Source organism: Tupaia chinensis, unplaced genomic scaffold (assembly GCF_000334495.1).
Source record: "Tupaia chinensis unplaced genomic scaffold, TupChi_1.0 Scaffold141517_1, whole genome shotgun sequence".
Lineage (NCBI taxonomy): Eukaryota > Metazoa > Chordata > Mammalia > Scandentia > Tupaiidae > Tupaia > Tupaia belangeri.
Window position 1 is genome coordinate 395287 of NW_006201378.1, and position 21667 is coordinate 416953.

General features: G+C 38.5%; 1 protein-coding gene across 1 annotated transcript in view; it reads left to right on the top strand.

The window, feature by feature from the left end:
- Nucleotides 1-21667, top strand: part of CSMD1 (CUB and Sushi multiple domains 1) — a gene marked incomplete at its 5' end in the record, with an annotated part of 442872 nt that overhangs the window by 394611 nt on the left and 26594 nt on the right. The window contains 7 exons of the mRNA XM_006163216.1: nucleotides 5227-5415; nucleotides 8367-8540; nucleotides 9910-10092; nucleotides 14433-14609; nucleotides 15213-15392; nucleotides 19882-20055; nucleotides 20593-20766. Coding sequence (XP_006163278.1) covers nucleotides 5227-5415; nucleotides 8367-8540; nucleotides 9910-10092; nucleotides 14433-14609; nucleotides 15213-15392; nucleotides 19882-20055; nucleotides 20593-20766 — 1251 coding nt within the window. The remainder of the gene's footprint in view (nucleotides 1-5226; nucleotides 5416-8366; nucleotides 8541-9909; nucleotides 10093-14432; nucleotides 14610-15212; nucleotides 15393-19881; nucleotides 20056-20592; nucleotides 20767-21667) is intronic.

A 21667-nucleotide genomic window follows, 5' to 3' on the forward strand; every position in this document is an offset into this window, starting at 1 on the left:
TGATGCCAAAGATTAAGAAGTGCTTTGAATTTCATGTTAGATTTCTAACCTCCAATCAAATTTTCAATATACAAGTTAAATTCAATGACTAAAATCAGCAAAGGCCCTTGAAGTAAAATCTTAACTTTCAAATTCATCATGAATTAATATATTTTAATAAATGAATAAAGTAAATAATATACAGCCACACTACATTGCATTTAATGTAAGAATGTATTATGAAAAAGTTTTCCAAGAACTGCACATGAAACTCAGAATTGCGTTATTCGATAAATCAGACAGCTAGAGTGAGGCAGGAAGTGGCACGGCTGTGAAATGTGGCGTACTGAAGCAGATCCACATGGGAAGATTGCTGTTGCACATCTAGAGATAGCTCTGAGTACACTAGACATGCAAGTGCCCCTGATCCAGGGCTGGGTGGACCTGGGGGTGTATCAAAAGTCAAGACCCTCTTGTGGGCCAGCCCTGTAAGCTCGTGGTTAAAATGAGTCAGATTCCACATGGTCAACCATGATTTAAATCTCTCCCTAATAGCTGGGAAAATACACTGGGCTTTGTGCATGTGTGCTCCAAATCCGGACAGGATGGAGAAAGAGAGGAGAAGGGATTGTGGCATGAGCATGCTCCCCTGAGAGGTGCGTTCACTCTCTCTCTCCTTCTGTCTGTCTGTCTGTCAGGTTAATGCATGCGCCCTCTAACAAAAAGAAAAAAAAAAAATACCGTGGTAAGGATGCCTTATTGTCTCTGTCTTCCTTTCATCTAACTCATGGAATAAATGAATAAATTAAAATAAAAAAGAAAAAAAGAAGACACCTTCAGTTTTTCCCAGTCCAATAACAGGCTGAAATGAAACAGATAAGAAGCCTATAGATTCCTTTTAGGAGTTGTTCTATCCATGGAGGTCAGATCCCTGATGTGACTATTAAATTCTTATGCTACATGGTGTTACTGCCCTCTACCCTATAGCCCAACAACCTAGAAGAAATGAGTGTGTGGAGAGCTGATTTCATTTCTCTTTTGAACAGCTGGAGAAGGAACTGGGGATTAAAATGTATTCTATTGTCCTATCACCAGAGAGATTTTTTTCATGAAAATGTATCTATCATCTTGGGTTCTGAACAGAAACAAGGCCATGGAACAGAATTACCATTAGTACCTGAGAAGGGAGTCGGGAGCATGGAGAAACAGGGACAGGTCAATAAGATTGTGTTCCCACTTTTTTTGTTGTTGTTTAAGAGTGGAAATTTTAGTCCTCAATAATATGTTATAGGCTAGATATTAAGTTTTTTTTTAATTCTCTAATTTATAGACACTCTTTACTCTCAGAGTTAACTTTTAAAAACAGTCAAGTTGGGACCAGCAGTTGGCTTAATGGCTATGTCACTGGACTCCCATGTAGTCGACTGCGGTTCTTGTCCCGGACCCGGTAGCTTGAACTCATGCCGAGAGCATGTGAGTACATGCCCAAGACCCAGAGAGGAGAATGGAGGAGAAAGGATTGTGGCATGGCCATCCCTCCTGGAGGGGGATTTCTTACTTTCCGTCTCTGTCTCCCTCTGGCAAGTGCATGCACACTACAGCAAAAATAGCTCCCCCCCCAAAAAAAAAAAAGTAAGTGAAAAAAGAAAAAGAAAAGAAAAAAGAGGAAGACACCCATTTGAAATATTTGAAATTCATGTCACCAAAGCATACTGATTTTTTTTTTTAAGAGAGATTTTTTTGCTATAGAGCACATTCACTTGCCAGAGAAACAGAGAGAGAGAGAGAGAGAGAGAGAGAGAAAATGAGAAATCAACACCCAGTAGGGATGGCCATGCCACAATACCTTCTCTTCTATTTTCCTCTCAGGATTTTGGACACGCACACATACACACCTGGTATGAGTTTCAAGCCACCAGATCCAGGACTCAAACTATGGTTGTCTCTGTGGGAATCCAGTAACATAACCATTCTGCCAGCTGCTAGTTCCCATACTCATGTATTTTTATAAGTCCATTACACCAGACAGGTTGAACATCTGCCTATCCCTACCGATTCTATGTAACAATCTTTGTGACCTTGGACCTGTTATTATTATATTCATTTCTTTTTTAACTCTCTGATGTACACAATTGTCCCCATGGACTAATTCTGTGTTCATTTGACCTTCTCCACACTGTCCTAAGCACATGCATTTAAGACATCAGCATATTTATTCCTTCTAGCTGATAAAACTGAGTTTTATGTCAGGTGGTCACACCTAGAAATTGTCTTAATTTATTGGGGGGAAAAGATGACAAGTAAGATAGAGACCCCTACAATGAGCGTCTCAAGAGTTTCTGCTGCGTTACCCAACACTTAACATCACGTCACAGATCAAGTTTGGAAACCAGTTAGAGAAGCAAGTTCTGACATGGTTTGACATTTGTCTACCCCATTAACTTCATTGATCACGTCATATGCTGCGGGACAGTTTAAGTAATTTGACTCCTCATTATACTTGGGTCACCCACAGCTCACCTATCTGTCATGCAAGTGTCTCTCCACCAGATCCCTAGATAAGAACTGCTCACACACAAATGGCAACAGAATTCAGATGGAAAAGTTGCTTGTGTGGACTGATTGGGCACTAATGAACTATTATGGGAGACAAGCTTTTCTCCATATGATAAAACGCACCCATTTGCAACCATGACATGGAATAATTCAAGGTTCTCTCTGTCATGGGCAAAGAAATCAAATTATTCTTGCCCTATTTTCATTTTCTTCCCCCCAGCAGATAGACACAGCTGAATCTCTTAATTAAGCCTCAGAAATAACTAGAAAGGAATATAAATAGATGTTTCTGACTGCAATATTATATAGGGCTTAAAAAAAAAAAAACATGAGTAGCTTTAGAATATTTGTGTACTTATGTCTTCTATCAGTTTTCCAAGTTGAAGCTCATGGAATCTTCATTTCTGTCAACTTTATTTTTTTCTTTTGATCCAATATTTAAATGCACTGAATAGTAGAGTAGGGATAAGCCTGGGGCTCAGTACTTTAGTATACCTGCCAGGTCATTCTATTGCAATCTAATGTTCCAGAAAGATGTTCCATAATGAGGGCATTATTGTCTCCCATGCACGTCTCATTTAGGCAAGAGGGGCCCTCCAGGAGAATTCTAATCTATAATTTCAGAGCATGAACTATGAAGCTCATGTGTTCTAAATCCCCCTCCTCCAGCCATGGTGGAATTCAGAAAGCATTTCATTTCTCAACAAGCGAATGGGTGCCGCTGGATCTCCTTACTGCATTGTTCACAACTTCTCTGCCAGATTCTTTTCTTATTTTTATCTGCAACCTAACTCTTCCCTTGAGTTCAGAACCCATAATGGCAATGGCTCTGTCCTTTTGTCCTTCTTCACCATATAATTAGACCATATTAAGGAAACCTGGATCCAAAAAGAATACAATGACTCAGTTTGGGCATGGGAAGACCTGCGAGCCATTTGCAGAGGTGTTTTATTCATACTTGGTTCAGATCCTTCCATTAATGTTCCGTATGCATCTTCCCCTATGCACACTGAAAAAACAGTTTGCTTTCATGTTGAGGGTGACTCTGGAGAGCAAGAGAAAGAAAAACCAAGGACACGAAAGTATCTTTAGCCCTGGGGCCCAGGGAACACCCAGCTCCTTTGGAAGGTGTTGCACAGGGAAACTGTTTCTCCCTCCCCAGATGGACATGCAACTCCAGGTGCCAGAATGGTCCCAAGCAGTGGTTTTCCTGATTATGCAAATAACTGGTCTCTCAAGTTTATTAGTTTCTCCAAATAGGTAATTCTGCTATTTCAGAGGTTCGTTACCATTTTATTATAGATACCATGCACTCTGAGACCTTGAACCTGTTTGACTGCCCTCCATAAATATTTTCTTTTAAATCCAGAGGGACTCAAGGCTGTCTCCTGTAAATTCAGGGTTGTTTACAGAAAAAGCACGGAACATGATTCTACAGCACTAACGGGGAACTTGCTGAGCCTCAGTGCTGCCCTCCACTTCCCTCCTTATAACAGAGAGGAAAGCACGTGCACAGATTGGGGAAGGGGTTTGTCTTCAGCCCATGGGACCCATGACTCGAAATGCCCGCTTGAGAATTAGATGCACAACTCTTTGCTGAGCTAGAAATATCTGGAGAGAGTGGGGTCTTCACAGCAGCTGTCTCATTCACTGATGTGAGAGGTCAGAGCATGAGGTAATCGAGGGCTCTTTCTTTTCCTCTGCACCTGCAAAAGCACATTGCTAATTCCCTCACAGATGCCAACAGGCATTCAGGCTAATAGGATGCCATTCAGACTAACCAGAGCATGTCTCGCACACCACAGCACTCTCTATCACTGTGGGGCTGTGTCTAAAGGGAGAAGAGGCTCAGATCAGAGGGCAGCTTGATTTATATTTCTGTTAAGTGTTCATTCAACACTTGCTATTTTATCTGCATTCAACAGAGAACAGAAATTCCTTTAGGTGCATTTTGAAACGTTAATGAATGTAAGTGTCGGGGATTGAAGTAATTAATTACTATATCACAGATTGTCCTAAAACATCATACCTAAGCAATATTCCATAGTATATATGTATATACTGGATGTCTATACTGTATAGTAGAAACGGAAAGATCCAAAGGTAGGATAGTACGGAGGACAAGTGCAGATACCCGAGACTGGGAAGACAGGGAGTGGGAGGCAGACAGTGGGTAAGAGAGGATGGGTGGTAGAGGGTGGGTGGAAGGAGCAAAGGGAAGACACATTGAACAGACAAAAGAATGTGAAGTTCTCTGTTGAAAAAAAATACATTTTGCTATTTTTGCTTTATAAAAATAAAATCACACTTAAGTAAAAATGTTAAACCAAACTAACTCTATTAAGGTCTATTTTACCATTTTTAGAACACAAACACTTAGCCAAGAAAAGTCATTTTACAATTCATGTTGAGGAAACATGTTATTATTATGACCTAGATGAAGGACATGCGCTCCATGTCATTAGCATTGCTAGAGGAGTGATCAATTGCTTGACGTTTTTCGAAGTGTCATGGCCCAAAGTAGTAAGGAGATTAATCAAGGCAGGCGCATTCTCACGATCAGCCTCCTCAGTGATATCTTCGTTTTGTTAACTTTTTGAAACGGTGAGGAATGTCCCTTTTCTTCTGATCTGATTTGTTTGTAATGCAGAGCTGTTTCTAAATGGGGTATGAAATGTTTTATTTTTCCAGTGGTGAACTGTTCAGATCCAGGGTTCGTGGAAAATGCCATTCGTCCTGGCCAGCAGAATCTCCCCGAGAGTTTTGAGTACGGAATGAGTGTCCTGTATCACTGCAAGAAAGGCTTTTACTTGTTGGGATCTTCAGCCTTAACCTGTATGGCGAATGGCTTATGGGATCGTTCCTTGCCCAAGTGTTTGGGTAAGTAAGGTTGTCTGTTGGATTCTTGTGTCTCTTGTGTCACAGAACCCTCTATAAACACCAACAAGGAAAAAAAAAAAAAATATATATATATATATATATATATCCAGATTAAGTTTAAAGGGAGTCTTGATTAGCTGGCCAGCAACTATAGTCTGCGACTCGGGCTCCCAGAGCCAGAACTGTAGTGCCAGCCAAAATTTAGGTAGCCTCTTGTAGGGGTTGGTTGCCAAGTGTGCAGGATTCCTACGTGAAAGCAGTTACAGAAGTTGAGTCAAGTAGGTTAATTATTTCTAAGGGGAGGGGGGTTTATGTAACCAGTTACATTGTTAAGCAAAGGAGTTTCAGACTAGTTAGCAAAGACAGTAGCAGAGTACAGGATGTCGTCCCAGATGGGGTTTTAGCACTAGGTGTTTTCTCATAAAAAGAATAAACAAAGATACAAAAACAGACAGTCATGTTAGGGAAAAGATTCAAAATGGACAAACATTTGTTCAAATACACAATCTAATATGTGGCCTTCCATAAAACGTGTATTTCAAAACATACTGGGTTTTAATTCTCTCTGATCCTCTCATCATCATTTGTATCCATTTTATAGCAGCTTTTGATAGACTAGCTAAAACCACAAATTACAACTTAAACTAGTTTAAGAAGGAAAATAGGGACACTGGCATGTTCACATACCTGGATCCAGGTCACCGGTTACCACTTGGGACAATTCTAAGGAAATTTTAAAATTTTTGTGGAAAAAGAAGTTAAAACATGAGTTTATTTTGGGACAAAATAATTTGAAATCTATTTATACCTTTTTCATAATATGCGCATTCCTTGAACTTTCCAAAGACCCCTGTATATCTTTGGCTCTGTTATTAGCACTGTCTCCTGCTTCACCCTAGCAGATAGGCCTATTCTACACAGCCCAACAGGGCAGCCAGTGGCCTCAGTACATCCTCTCTCAGGTTCACTCTTCCAAATACATGGAAAAATGGATTACCATTTACTCTCAGAATATCACTCATATCCATTTAAAAGCGAGTTTCCCTCAGAACTGCTTCTAATGTGTGCAGAAACTTGCCTCAGATTCTAAAGTTAACAATACAACCAGTTTCCATGGAGAAAGTGGGTGAGAACATTAAATAAAAAAAAAGATGATACAAATAATGCATCTGTACACACGTTACAATCTTCATCAAATTAGGTCTATGTTATCTTCACACATGGGGATTTTTCAGAGAAATTCGTTTGTATTTATTTGTTTATTTATTTTCCAAAACATTTTTTTTTTTTACATCTTCCCTGGCCTATGCGAGACTTCCATTAGTTTTGGTATTGTTAATGTGCATCAAATCTCCAGGAGCTGGGTTTTAACTGACTTTCTTTTTCCTAGGTGGCTAGTTCCCACCACTTGTTGTCATTAACAACTGGAATTACAATAAATGTAGGAAGGCAAAGATCTCAGAGGAGCAGTTTGCTTGTATACGTGCTCCAGAGCCCCTTTGCTTCTCTGTTTTTGCTGTTCTGTTGTTCACTGATGACTTTCTGTTTCCTTTTATTTCACCCGCAAATGGTCATTTACCTAATGCTTCACAGTTTCAGGTCTAATTAGCTTCTTTTTAGGACTCTATGTAGGTAAAGCCTAGTTCTCCAATGAATGAATGTCAATGTGGGACAGGCACTAAGAGCTTATGTGACTCAGGGGGAGAGTAATGCCTTCCAGACTTTTAAATCTAACTCTCTAGGTAGTATCCCATTTCGATTGCTGTGACTGAATGTAAATACTCTAGGATATTTAGTGGCATTTCAATAATTCATTGCTATCCTCAGTTCTATTAGTTTTTTGTGTGTAGTGTAAAGTTCGTCAGTCTGATACCTAATGAGGAAAAGGAAAAGAGAAATCTTTACTATCTTAGGGCCAGCCCTGTTGCCCGGTGGTTAAGGGAACTGAATCCCACATGGTTGGAAATGTGGTTTGAATTCTGGCCCTGGTAGCTTGGAAAATGCTCTTGGCATGTGAACATGCATGTCCAAAGTCCTGACAGGGTGGAGAAGGAGAGGGATTGCAGCCTGACCATACCCATGAGTGGGTGCTGTCTTTCTTTCCTTGTTCTATCTTTTTCTGTCTCTGTTTTTCTCTGGTGAGTGATCATGCTATGCCCTCTGTCAAAAAGGAAAGAAAAGAAAAAAATCTTAACTATTTTATGTTAGTCTGGAATCTAGAATGAGGGATATTTGTAAATAGATTATGAACCTGATTTGATATAATTTTAAGGAAATAAAACAGAAATACTGAGTTTTTTATAGAATAATTTAAGGAAGAAATCAACGATTCCTATTATTATTATTATCTTCTTATGCATTTCAGACTGCTATCTGTTGAAATAAGAATTTTTTCAATGATCATCCCACACATCTGAACTTGGAGATTAAGCATATTTGACAGAATTTTGCCCCCAAAGTGTATGATCATCATATTAACTGAAGATATAATTTAAATAGTTTTGATGGATCCATTTTTTGTTCTCAAGTTTCCTATAATACTGCTTATTTGGTGATATACACTTAAGAGTAGATGGGGAAATTTAGGTAGTGTTCCTGTCTCTTTGAAAACCCTACGTGTAAATATCTACTTTAATCAATGCTACCTCAATTTAAGTCTAGGAAAAAGAAAAAGAAAATATTTAGTGCATAGATATTGTGAAAGGGAGACTTGGCCTCTGGAAGTTCTTATCTTGTATCTACTAGGTTGTTGGAAAAGTCGTGACATATTCTTGTATAGAAAAACACATCATAACTTTCCTGACACAATATATAGACCTACAGAAATAAACCAGTATATTTAGATGTTTTTCTTTAATAGATGATGTTAGTATGGGTGTCTGTATGGGAAACAGCAATGCAAAGTGGTTTAACTGGAATAATGTACTCACTTATTTTCATCTTTTTGAAAGTTATATCATGCGGGCATCCAGGGGTTCCTGCCAATGCTATCCTGACTGGAGAACTGTTTACCTATGGGGCCATAGTTCACTACTCGTGCAAAGGGAGCCGGACTCTTATAGGCAATAGCACCAGAGTTTGCCAAGAAGACAGTCACTGGAGTGGAACGCTACCCCATTGTACAGGTCAGGAACCTAAGAATGATAAATTATTAGAAATATTACATAATTACATAAGTGTCCTTTTTTTCCCTTCAGTTTCTTTCCCGAATTGACTTTATTTCATTTTTATTTTATTATATTTTAATTTAAATTTATTTATTTGCATTTGTTCACTGTACATCATTACAGCATACAAAATGAGATTTTCTATCCAGAGTACACTGTATCTTGGCTCAATAAAGCACATCAACATACATGTTATCATCAACAAATAACTTTCCATTTCTTGTTTCCTGTATGTTTTGCTTTTTTTTCCCCATCCTTGATTCCCTCTCTCTTACGCTCTGCCATCTCCCACTCCACTCCCTTACTTCTTAATTATTACTTCATTCCAGTCAAATGGGCCATTATTCTCAGTAATCATCTTCATCAATATGCTTTGACACTCATCATTCTCCTGTAAGAGTCAGGGTTCTCTCGATCTCTCTTGCTAGAAGGCTTGCTTACCTTGGACAAGTTTGTCCCTGTTTGCTCATTGTTTTGTTTTGTTTTGTTTTTCTGTGCTTCCTGTTGATTCTTCCCCATATTCCCTACCTCTAGCATCAATAAATGAATAGATGCTTGTCCAAAAAAAAATCATTCCAATTCTCCCATGAAAATGTCATAAATAAATAAAATTAAGTGAATCAACAACTCTGGACATAGTTGAGCAGACTCAGACCTCTCATTAGACTTATTTCTATTCCCAGGACACCCTAACGCCTGTCTCCCTTTTGCTAGTGGTACTCACTCTTCAGTGAACACTTGCCACATTCCTTGTTCCCGGTATTTCACCTATTTAAAAAAATATATCATTCATTCCCATAAAATGTTACTATGTTTTAATCAACCATTTTGATGTCAGTGATAAAAGAACAATGTATTAAATTCTTCCATGTTGGGGGACTATCATAAAGAAAATGTTTTGGGCCAGCTGGTGGTGTGGTGTTTAAAGTGGCTGGATCTCACATGGCCAAGCTTGAGAAGTTTGAGTCCTAGACTAGTAGCTTAAAAAAAAATACCAACAGGTACATGTGCATGGGTACCCAACATCCTGAAAGGAGGGGTAAATGAAATAGAAAAGATTGCAGCATAACCATCCTTCCGGAGGGCTATGTTCTCTCTCTCTCTCTCTCTCTCTCTCTCTCTCTCTCCAGCAAATGTACCTGCCCTCCAGCAAGTTGAAAAAAAAAAAAGAAAGAAAATGTTTCTTATAAGATTGCCAGATGTTATATAACCATAACTCATGTTAAATACATGTTTAAATAACTTTTCATTATCTTTAAACATTACAATGATGTTTTAAACAAATCTAACAGAACTGTGCATTGTTATGCGTGTTTCTGTCTAACAGGAAACAACCCTGGATTTTGTGGTGATCCAGGGACCCCAGCACATGGGTCTCGCCTTGGTGATGAATTTAAGACAAAGAGCCTTCTCCGCTTCTCTTGTGAGATGGGCCACCAGCTGAGGGGCTCTGCTGAGAGAACATGTCTGCTCAATGGGTCATGGTCGGGACTGCAGCCTGTGTGTGAGGGTGAGTAAAAGCAAGCCTTGATGTCTACCTTGAAGTACGCACTGTGCGTGTCCTTCAAAGTTCCACAGAACTCTTGGCAATTCAATCCCCCTTCACACCTACATTCATAAGCATAGCATAAAAAATCATGACTTGGTACAGGGAGGCCTCTTGACTTTTCAAAAGATCTTATAACACTGCCTCTTATCCTTTGCAAGTTTATTAGACAGACAGCAGTTTTTAATCTTCTCCTGATGATACTCTGTATGTGATCTGTCAGCCTTTTATAGATTCTGGAAGTGAATAGACGGGGTTAAGGAGCAATGAATAGGAACAGTGCTAATCACTGATGGGAATATGATGATGATAAGAATGAAAATAATAACAGCATCAGCTACTAGCTATTTCATTCTATGACTAATGCACTAAATTTTATACTAGGCATTTTACATATAGCAAGTGTAATTTTATAACAATGGAGAGTAAGTATCCTCATTATACCCATTTTACAGTAACAAATGCTGCATCCAAAGAATTTGAATTGATTGCTCAAGCTTATTTAACATGTCTGGGCAAAAATTCACATCTCTTTAACATAACAGTAATCTCTTTAAAATAGGAAGTTATTATAAATGAACAGTATTAATAATTGTAAGTAATAAATTGCTTTCAAAATAAGTGTAATACTATTCTATTATATATCAGGTAAAAGAAAGATTTATTTTACTTAAAGTGGTCAAATTGAACATTCTTAAAAAGAAAATAAAGTCAGGAAGCAGAAAATATGAAATATTAACTTAATTTTAAAAATTCTCTCCTAATTAAATTTAACCTATTGTTTCATTGTTAGTCTACTTTTATCTTTAAAAAAAAATTGCTAGTGAATGTGTATACTCACTAGAGAGAGATGGAGAAAGAAAGAGAGGGAAAACGAGATAGTACTGCCTTTGGGAGATTGTCATGCCACAATCCCATCTCCTTCATTTCTTCTTTAGGGATTTTGGACATGCACACAAACATGCCCCATGTGCTTTTCAAGCTCTGGAGTTCAGGACCAGAACTGCATGGTTGGCCATATGGGATCCAGCCACCTCAACCATCTCACCACTGTTTGGCTCCATTTTTTTATATCATACCTCAGCACTGATATAAAAACAGATATATTGATAGCATTTTCATAGGTATAATTATTACTGAAAATCTTTCTTGTCAGCCAAAAAAGAAAAGAAAGATTTAATTATGAATGCAATGTCTCAACATTAGGATGGCATTATTATGATATTTGTTTGCTAAGAATATATTTACCTATAAACTAAGTGTATTTTTTTCACCTGTTATGAGGGATTTTCATGAAGTTCATGGAAAATAGGTATTAGGAAAAACTATGCATGGATTTTTAATTTTTCACACCAAAATGAACTTATACTTTAATCTGACTTATTTTCACAAATTTTTTAAAGTCTCCTTGCATTTGATTGGTTTGGGCACTGGTGCTTCATAGGTAACAACCGAAGATTTACATGTAATCTTTAATAGCAAATATAGTTAGAGTACAATAGAATAATAATATCTCTTATTGGTTTATTAAATTGCATTCAAAATAAATATAATACTATTCTATTGTATATCAAGTAAAAGAAAGATTTATTTTACTAAAAGGGGTCAAATTGAACATTCTTAAAAAGAAAACAAAGTCAGGAAGCAGAAAATATGATGAAATGTTAATTTATTTTTTTTAAATTCTCTTCTAATTAATGGATTGCATCAAATGTGATTCTATTTTATAACACACTTTTCATTAGTACACCTGCAGGGCACCTGCTGCATGCTAAGTGATAAATAAGTGTTTGTTGAATGAATAATAATCTTGACTAACTCAACATCCCGGTTCTATACAATATGAAAATTTAATTGAAATTTCTAGTTATGAAACTTTTGAGCTTTAGATTACCTTAGAGAGCATTTGCTTCTGTATTGGAAAATATATCTCAACTTAATGCTGAGGGAAACTGTAAGGTCTATGTTACAAAGGACTGTGAGTTCAAACCCAGATTCATAAAGGAAGGGGATTATGATTAATAAATTATATCTACCACGGACATAGGTACATACCAGCATGTATGTTTCTGTACTATTTTTGGGAAAAAAATGCAGTTCAACCTAAACATAAGTACATTTTTTTCACTTTTTTTCTTTTTCTTTTTTTGCTATAGGGCACGTGCACTGGCCAGAAAGACGAGAGGGACAGAGAGACAGAAAGCGAGAAATCACCCCCCAGGGGTGATAGCCAAACTACCATCCTTTCTCCTCCATTCTCCTCTTGGGATCTTGGGCACGCATGCACATGCACCCAGCGTGAGTTTAAGCAACTGGGTCCGGGACTTGAACTACAGTCAGCTACATGGGAGTCCAGTTACATAGCCATTATGCCAACTGCTGGTACAATAAGTACATTTTTTTCAATGCAGTAAGAAAAGACATCCCCTTAACTTCCAGTATAGTTACTTCTAAATATTACCATGAAAATTTCCTCTCTTGTCTTCTTGCATGTTTTTAAGAAAAATGTATCTTTGTTCTCCAGGCTAGATTTAAAAATGGAGCAAGAACATAGGCAAGAATATTTTCAAATATTTGGTCATTCTCAGAAACAGTTTCATGATACCTTATTTGTTATTAAATCCAACTAAGGGTCACATTCTTTATTTGTCTCCCTATTATATGTTTTTTTTTCTTTTTTGAGAGGTTTTCTGCTATAGGGCGCGTGCGCTCGCCAGAGAGAGAGAGACAGAGAGACAGAAAACGAGAAATCACCCCCCAGGGGGGTGGTCATGCCGCAATCCCTTCTCCTCCATTCTCCTCTCGGGATCTTGGGCATGCACGCACATGTGCCCAACATGAGTTTTAAGCCACCAGGTCCGGGACGTGAACTGCGGTCGACTTCATGGGAGTCCAGCGACATAGCCATTATGCTAACTGCTGGTTCCCTCCCTATTATATGTTAATGTGACTGGGCTACAGGGGAAATGCAGCAATCTTTTCAATAGAAAGGCAAAAAGAGTTTATAGACTAAAATCATTACTGTGAAGGGCCAGCAGGTGGGATGGCGGTTAAGGAACTGAACACCCACATGGCCGACTGCACTCAATTTCCACACCAGGGGACTCAAAAATCATTCCAGGCACATGTGCATGTGTGACCAAAATCCAGAGAGGAAAATGAAGGAGAGAGATTGCAGCATGGCCATCTGTGCTGGGGGGTGATTTCTCACTTTCCCTCTCTCTGTTATCTCTCTGTCTCCTCTCTAGAGAACACATGTGCCCTATGACAAATAAATAACACAGTGAAAGAAACAAAGCAACAGCTAAATTTTTTGTTTGCTAAGGAGCACTCAACTAGATATATGGAGTTTAGACCTGTTGCAGTGACCATCAATAACTGCGGTCTTAATGCCTCTACCTGGCACTAATGCCTCCACCTGGCACTAAGATACTTTTTAGAGAAATATAAAGTTCAGGGACCAGCAGTTAGTGTAATGGCTATGTGGCTGAACTCCCATGTAGTCGACCGTAGTTCTAGTCCCGGACCCGGTGGCTTAAACTCAGGGCGGGCTGTGTGTGTGTGTGTGCCTAAGATCCCGAGAGGAGAATGGAGGAAGAGATTGCGGCCTGGCCATCTCCCCTGGGGGGTGATTTCTCCCTTTCTATCTCTCTGTCTCTCTCTGTCTTTCTGGTGAGTGCACGCACCCTATAGCAAAATCCTCTCCAAAAAAAAAAAAGAGAAATATAAAGTGTAATCTTATCAAAGCCAGTTAACACAGCTGCATTTAGACTTGGTACTATGGAGGGGAGCATTTTACAAAGCAGTTTATGTGTGGCCACTCATATTCCTGTGGTAATTTTTATTTTCCAAAATGAATTCTCTTAAAATGTAAAATATGATTCAATTTGCACAGATCTTAAACAACAATCATATTGCATGAAGATAGATGCTTCTGAGTTGCTAATATCTTATAGATCCTTTCTAAAAAATCACATTCGTTGTGTCAAGTATTAAAAATATGTTTAATCCCAGAGTAGCAAGGCTTGGAATTTTCAGTGTTTTAATTCATGTTTTAATTTGTTTGAAAGTAATGTATTTAAGAAAGAATAAAGTGATCATGCAATTTTACATTTGTAGTTAATCAATAAAATAAATATATATATATACATATATATAATGTATTCATATTTTCCATAGAAATATGTTCTTTGGTTTTATAATAACTATATGGCCTATTAAGCTGATGACTTTTTGGTTCCTGTATCTGTCATTTATGTCATGGGCATTCCCTTTGTGTATGGTCGTTTCTGTTTTTTTAACAGCTGTGTCCTGTGGGAATCCTGGTACCCCTACCAATGGCATGATCGTCAGTAGTGATGGCATACTCTTCTCCAGCTCGGTCATCTATGCTTGCTGGGAAGGCTATAAGACCTCAGGGCTAATGACTCGACACTGCACAGCTAATGGGACCTGGACAGGCACAGCTCCTGACTGCACAAGTTAGTAACTGAACATCATGGGAAACTCAAGGACACTACTGTGAAATCCACTCCATTGAAAGGAGAAAAAACAGGATTTTAAAGTGCTTTATGGATTTTTTTTTAATTCATAGCAAAAAAAGCAAAAATATTTTATATTATTGCTCTGTTTCTTAGATACTTGAAGATTTTTCTGAAATTTCTTGTTTATATGATTGAAGATGCTTTAAATGGTCAGTTGGGTTGGACATTGTAAAACTGAAACCAAAAACGATCAAGACTTTCTCTGTATGACCGTTTAGTATAGAGAGAAAAGGAAACAGTATTGTGTTCTGACCATAGCCTGTGGGTTCCTGATTACATACCATGCCTAATTAGGGACTAGTCAGAGATGGTAACCAGCATACTAGTTGGCAACTAATAAAATGCAAATAAGTGATTCCAAACACATAGCCTCCATACAGCAGTCAGGATAGTCATGATAGCATGGTATCACTTTCATAATTCACTGCTTGATCACTTTTAATAGCAGTTGAAAAAGATTAACTTGGATAGAAGCCATAACTAATTCATTACATGATGACTTTGTATTTCTCTGATTCTTTTTTCCTACCTACTTATTAGTTATAAGTTGTGGAGATCCAGGTACACTGGCGAATGGCATCCAGTTTGGGACTGATTTCACCTTCAACAAGACTGTGAGCTATCAGTGTAACCCGGGCTATCTGATGGAGCCTGTCACATCATCAACTATCCATTGTACCAAAGATGGGACATGGAATCAGAGCAAACCTCTGTGCAAAGGTTTGTGTTATTATTGCTTTTGTGGTCTCACTGAGATGTACAAAAGTTTTTATTGCATTGCATTTTATTTCACTTTGCAAGCATTTATGTAACCCTGTTAGGGAATCAGAATTCTTGAAAACCTATTTGCAAAGGTTAAATCACTCTATTTCTATAATACTTCAGTCTCAGTTTTACAGATGGGAACATTGACTCACAGAGAGCTGTATCAAATGTCTTGAGATCCCAGACCAGATCTTGGAGAGGTCAGGACTCAGATAACAGATATATTAGCTCTGTAGTCTGTGGTGGAAGCCCAGGGGCCCACTGTCTCTTGGTAATCATTTTAAGCCCATTAGTTAAGTCTTATGATTGATTTGATGGTGAACACAGTCACAGACGTTTAAATGCAGGTTCAAGAGACAAGCAGAATAGTGGTCAAGAATGTTAGTGCGATGACATGTTTCAGGATTTAGATCCAAGACTGATGATGACACACCTTTAAAGAAGGCACATGGAAGTTTAGGACTCATGTGATTAAACTTTCTAGGGAAATTAAGGCAGGCTCAACCCAGTCAGGATGGCTTGAGAGAAGCAGAGTGGTTGGAATGCCACAGGAGAATGGGGCTGGCTGTAGGTTGTAAAAGGATATCTGAGGATTAGCACATTTGGGACTTCCCCACTAGCACCAAAGATGAAGTATCCAGGCTTTCTCATTGACTGGCATGGAAGAGGGACAAGAGAGAAAAGAGGAGGGTGGCGAGGGGCCGGCAAGTGGCATGGTGGTTGAGGGCGCTGGACTCCTACATGGCTGATCATGGTTCAAGTCCTGGACCTGATAGCATGCTATTTCATTCTCTCCCTCTCTCCCCTCTCTCTCTCACTCAGTCCCTCTCTGGTCAAATTAAATAAATAAATAAATTGATAAATAAAATGGAATAAAATAATTCTTTAAAAAAAAAAGAGAAGAGTGGAATCTAAAAGCTATCTATGTTCAGTCCCATAAGATGGTATATTTCTCTCTATTAGACTAGAAACAAAGGAAATACAGTGAGAGCTTGCAAAATGGTATTCCCAGCATGAACACAGTGCAAAAGCAGTCAAAGAGATTACCATATACATTAGCATCAACAACTTTTTGTTCTTGTGTCTGATAAATGTTTTTTGATCCCCTTTTTTCTCCATTACCTATTACTCACCCTCTCCTATATCTACAGTTGCCATCCCCCTATTATACCTGCCAGTCTTTCAGTTTCTGTCACAGAGTGCAGACATTCAGCATAAATTAAACAGAGATATACAATGCCTCTCTTTTATAGTCTAGTTCGCCTTGCTATAATGAAATCTTCCACATTTGTATGCTTTCTCTCAAAGGCCAGGGTCTCATTTTTTTTTAATGGCTAAGTAGTATTCCATAATGTATATGTGACACATTTTTTTAAATCTATCAATCAGTTCTTGGATATCTGGGTTGATTCCATGTCTTAGCAATTGTGAATAATGCTGTAATAAACATTAATGTGCAAGTGTTTTTCTTACTGAGTGTTTTCCTACCCAGGAGTAGAATTGCTGGATCATATGGTAGTTCAATTTGTAGTTTGTTTTTTCATTTTTATTTCTTTCTTCTTTATTAGATTTTGTGCATTAGAGTGAGCGTGCTCATCAGAGAGAGATGGGGTGGGAGTGGAATTGAGAAATCACTTCCCCATGCATGCCACAATCTCTTCTCCATTCTCCTCCTGGGATTTGGGGCATGTATGCACAAGCACTTGGCATGATTGTCAAACCTCTAGATCTGGGACTTGAACCCTGGTCAATCATGTGGGAATCCAGTGCCTTAACTACAATACCATCTGCTGGTCCTTCTATTTGTAGGTTTTTGAGGAAGATCCATATTGTTTTTCAGAGTGGCTGTTTGCATGCTGTTAAGATGTACAGTGACTAAATGTCATAATAATAAAAAAGACATAGAAGGTCTGAAGATATAATAGTAAGAAATTGTAGATACAAGAAATGTATAAGAGGGTGGTGAGTAGTAGGGTGTGCAAGGGAGGGGATTATGAAAAAAAAAATTTAACAGACACAAGAATGGAAAGTTATCTGTTGAAGATGATGTATATGATGTTATCTTTGACTTGGTTGATATGCACTGCATACATGCTTTGAAAAACCATATTGTGTGCTATCAAACTGTATAATGAGGGGTCAGCAGATAGTGTAATGGTTACATTACTGGATTCCCACATGGCTGACTACAGTTCAAATCCCGGACCTGAAGGTTTGAAACACACACTGGGCATGTGTGTGTCTGTCCACCAAATCTCAAGAGAATGGAGGAGAAGGGATTGCATTGTGGTCATCCCCCTGGAGGTTGATTTCTCACTTTTTTTCTCTCTATCTCTCTGGTGAGTGCATGTACCCTATAGCAAAATCTCTCAAAAATATATAATGATTAAATATAAATAAGAAATCATGCAATTAAAAAAATATAGTGAGAACAAGAGCTAGATACTTAGTAGTTTTAATGGAAAAGTCATTGTCTTCAGTGGGCTCTAAGACAAATAGTTTTGTGTAGAGAGTTTGTTGTGAGGCTTAAGAGTTCAAAAATGTTACTTCCTCTCCTCTCTGAGATGGCCATGTTTTTGTTTTTGTTTTCTGTTTTTTTTGTTTGTTTGTTCGTTTTGAGAGGTTTTTACCATAGGACGCGTGCACTCGCCAGACAGGCAGAGAGAAACAGAGAGACAGAAAGCGAGAAATCACCCCCCAGAGGGGATGGTCACACTGCAATCCTTTCTCCTCCATTCTCCTCTTGGGATCTTGGGCATGCACGCACACACGCCTGGCGTGAGTTTTAAGCCACCACCGGGTCTGGGACGTGAGCTGCGGTCAACTACATGGGAGTCCGGCGACATAGCCATTATGCTAACTGCTGGTCCCAAGATGGCCATGTTCTTTGATAGTCTTCTTTTCCTCTTCTAGTACTCTAAGGATTTTACTGTCTTCTTTTCTTCACCTGTTTACAAAACAGGCATGAAATAGATGTTTAACAAAACACAAAGTTGCGTAGGGAGTCTTCCAGTCAAGTGGTCATAATGAACATTGCCAATAAAGTAGTGTGGTTGCTGGGACTTCATACATGCTTTTTCAGATCTAAATTCCTTTCTCTGATACCCACTGATTTCATAACAAATCCCATGGATAACAAGACTTAACAGATCAGCCCTTTCTATCTTTGTCTTTCCCTCCTTGAAGTTTTCTCTGTCATTCACCCCAGCACCCACTGTACCATGATACTCACCACTCTTCCCACCTGCAGCCTTGCTCTCATCTTTCCTCTGAGTAGATCAGAGTTCCCCTGACCTCACCTGTGGACTCTCAAGACACATTTTTGAATTAGTAAATAGATGAGTAGAAACTTTAGTGTGAAGAAAAAGACCTATTTCCAAGTGTTGGATATGCATAGGCTATTCATGTGCATCTGTAAACTCTTCTCCATGAAAAGGTCTGAGAATGGACAGGCTAAGAAAATGCAGGCAAGTATCTCTCCTACTACCTTCTGCTGCCTGCATGTACCCCTTTTCCAAAGTTTAGGAAGCTTCTGGCTTCTCAAAGAAGAAACCCCTACTGGTATACATCCTAATGTGAGGGGAGAACATGGACCTGAAGAGTTATCACCAACCAGCAAATCATCCTTACAGAGCATGTTCTTTTTTTAATTACTGTTTTTTAAAATTTATTTTTATTATTATTTTTATATATTCAATCTCTATACATCATTTAGCTTGTAGAGAGAATTTACCCAACATGACATACACTCAGTCCAGTACAATTGAGAATGCTACACACATCATTATCAACAGGTAATAAATCATTTCTGTGTTACAGACCATGTTCTTAATTGGTGGCCTCATGCACAGAATGGACATCAGGCTCCTAGACCATGCTAAAATGCTTGCATGTGGTATTTTAAAGAATCTTTTTTTAACCATTCAGGCAGCTTCTAAATTATTCAGCAAATGAATGAACAGACCACATCTTTAGAGAATTATATGCTGCCTCTGAATACATAAAAAAATACAGATGGCAGAATAAATTCTTACCATCTGTCTATATAAATTCAAAAGGTTGTGTTCATGTTATATGACCAAATTCTAATTTGATTTGTCCTCAGTAACCATCAAAAACAGACAGAAATTAAATAAAAATATTTCTTCCTTTATTGGCCTTGCATATATTGAGAATGTCATGTTCCATTCTGTTATCTTTTACAGTGGGATATGTTTTGACATGACTTTGCTTTTACATACTTGATCTAAATTAATGAAGAAATACTGAGGGAAAAATTATTTTGATTTATAGCCTTCTTCAATAATTCTTCTTCGAATCCTTTAAGAAAACCCTATGTAACTTTTCTTTGCAATTCAAGTAAAATTAAAATGTGAGTCATTTGAATATTTCAGCTATGATGGACACTCTGGAACATTTAATCCTGTTTGTTTTTTGGAAATAGCTGTCCTGTGCAGCCAGCCTCCTCCCGTGCAGAACGGAAAAGTAGAGGGAGATGATTTTCACTGGGGCTCCAGTATAAGCTACAGCTGCATGAGCGGTTACCAGCTTTCTCATTCCGCCATCCTTTCCTGTGAAGGTCATGGGGTGTGGAAAGGAGAAGTGCCCCAATGCCTGCGTAAGTGCTACAGCAAACTGTGTTTTACTGGCCACAGTCTTAACAGTGAACTCTAATCACCTCATACAGTAAGAGAAACATGGTGGTATGTACTGATGTATAATCATAGCCATATCACATGTGTAAAATCTCATATATTGAGAGTCAGATGGTCATGTGTCAGTAAGGTGGTTGGATTCCACACAGTTCTCTGTGCATTTGGAGTCCTGGACCTGGCAGTTTGTAAAACATACTAGGAGTGTATGTGTGTGCATGCACAAAATCCCAAGAGGAGAAAATGAAGGAGAAAGGATTGCAGTGCAAGCATCCCCCTAGGGGATAATTTCGCACTTTCCCTCTCTTTCTTCAGGGAGTGCCCTGTAGAAGAAAAAAAAAAAACCTCAATCTTGGGCATTGTCCAAAGGCAGATTCTTTTCTTATTGTCATTTATTGGTTCAATAGTTTAACCTGATGATTTAGCAGAAACTAAACTTGTTCATTAGATTAACCTGAAACAGTGATTCTTAAAGCTGACTTTTTCTTGGTTGTTTATAATAGCTGTGTTCTGTGGAGACCCTGGAACCCCTGCTGAGGGACGACTTAGTGGGAAAACTTTCACCTATAAGTCTGAAGTCTTCTTTCAGTGCAAATCTCCCTTCATACTAGTGGGATCTTCCAGAAGAATCTGCCAGGCTGATGGTACATGGAGTGGTATACAACCCACCTGCATTGGTAAGTAAAGATTATGCTACATGAGGATATTTGGGGATGAAGATATTTTATTCCCAAACTGGATTATTTGTGGTTACACAGATAGATACTTGTCTGTGAAAGGTAATGTTTTTTGAGTAAGAACTAATTAGCTAAACTGATAGGCAGCCTCTTTTAAATTATGCAAATTAAGTTTGAAGTTTAAGTCAGAAGCCAGCTAAAGCAACTACTAGACTATTCTCTCACATGCCTCCATCTCCTGTCCATCTCAATTGACAATTACATTATTTTGGGGAAAAAAAGCTTTAAGGAAGATTTAGTTATTACCATTCTCCAAAGCAGCTATGACCAGAGAGACAGCCCAGTTTTTGTTTCATTGTTGTGCAAAGGTATGGATCCTAGATCCGGGAGGCAGTCATTAGAATGCCTCACTAATTGCACATTGAAGCCGGTTGACACATGCCTTAGATGTCAGGGGCTATGCAGAAAAATAATCTACGGAGCATGGCAATCATCTTGACCCTGGCTAGATTATGTGATGCCTGTTCTATGTTTATGGCTTACACATTATCCTCTTTGCTGCATACTCAGACAGCCTTCCTCCAAGTTACAGAGAAACAACATGAGTAAACTGGCTTGACCTATGACACATAATAGAATCACACATGATAGTAACAAGGTCAAAAAACGTCTTCAGTAAAGTCCTTACCTCTAATTATAGAACTTCAACTGTATCCTTGAAAGCTTGCAAATAGTTCACTGTGCCTGGTAAAATATATAAATAAAGAAGCTCAACATGACTGAGCAACACATCCTGTCTGTGTTCACCTGCATCTCTGCTTCCGCGTCTTCTTTCTTTACTCTAACTCTTTCCTTCTCAGGACCAAGCCCCGAGGGCAGTCGCTGACATTGTTGTAGACTC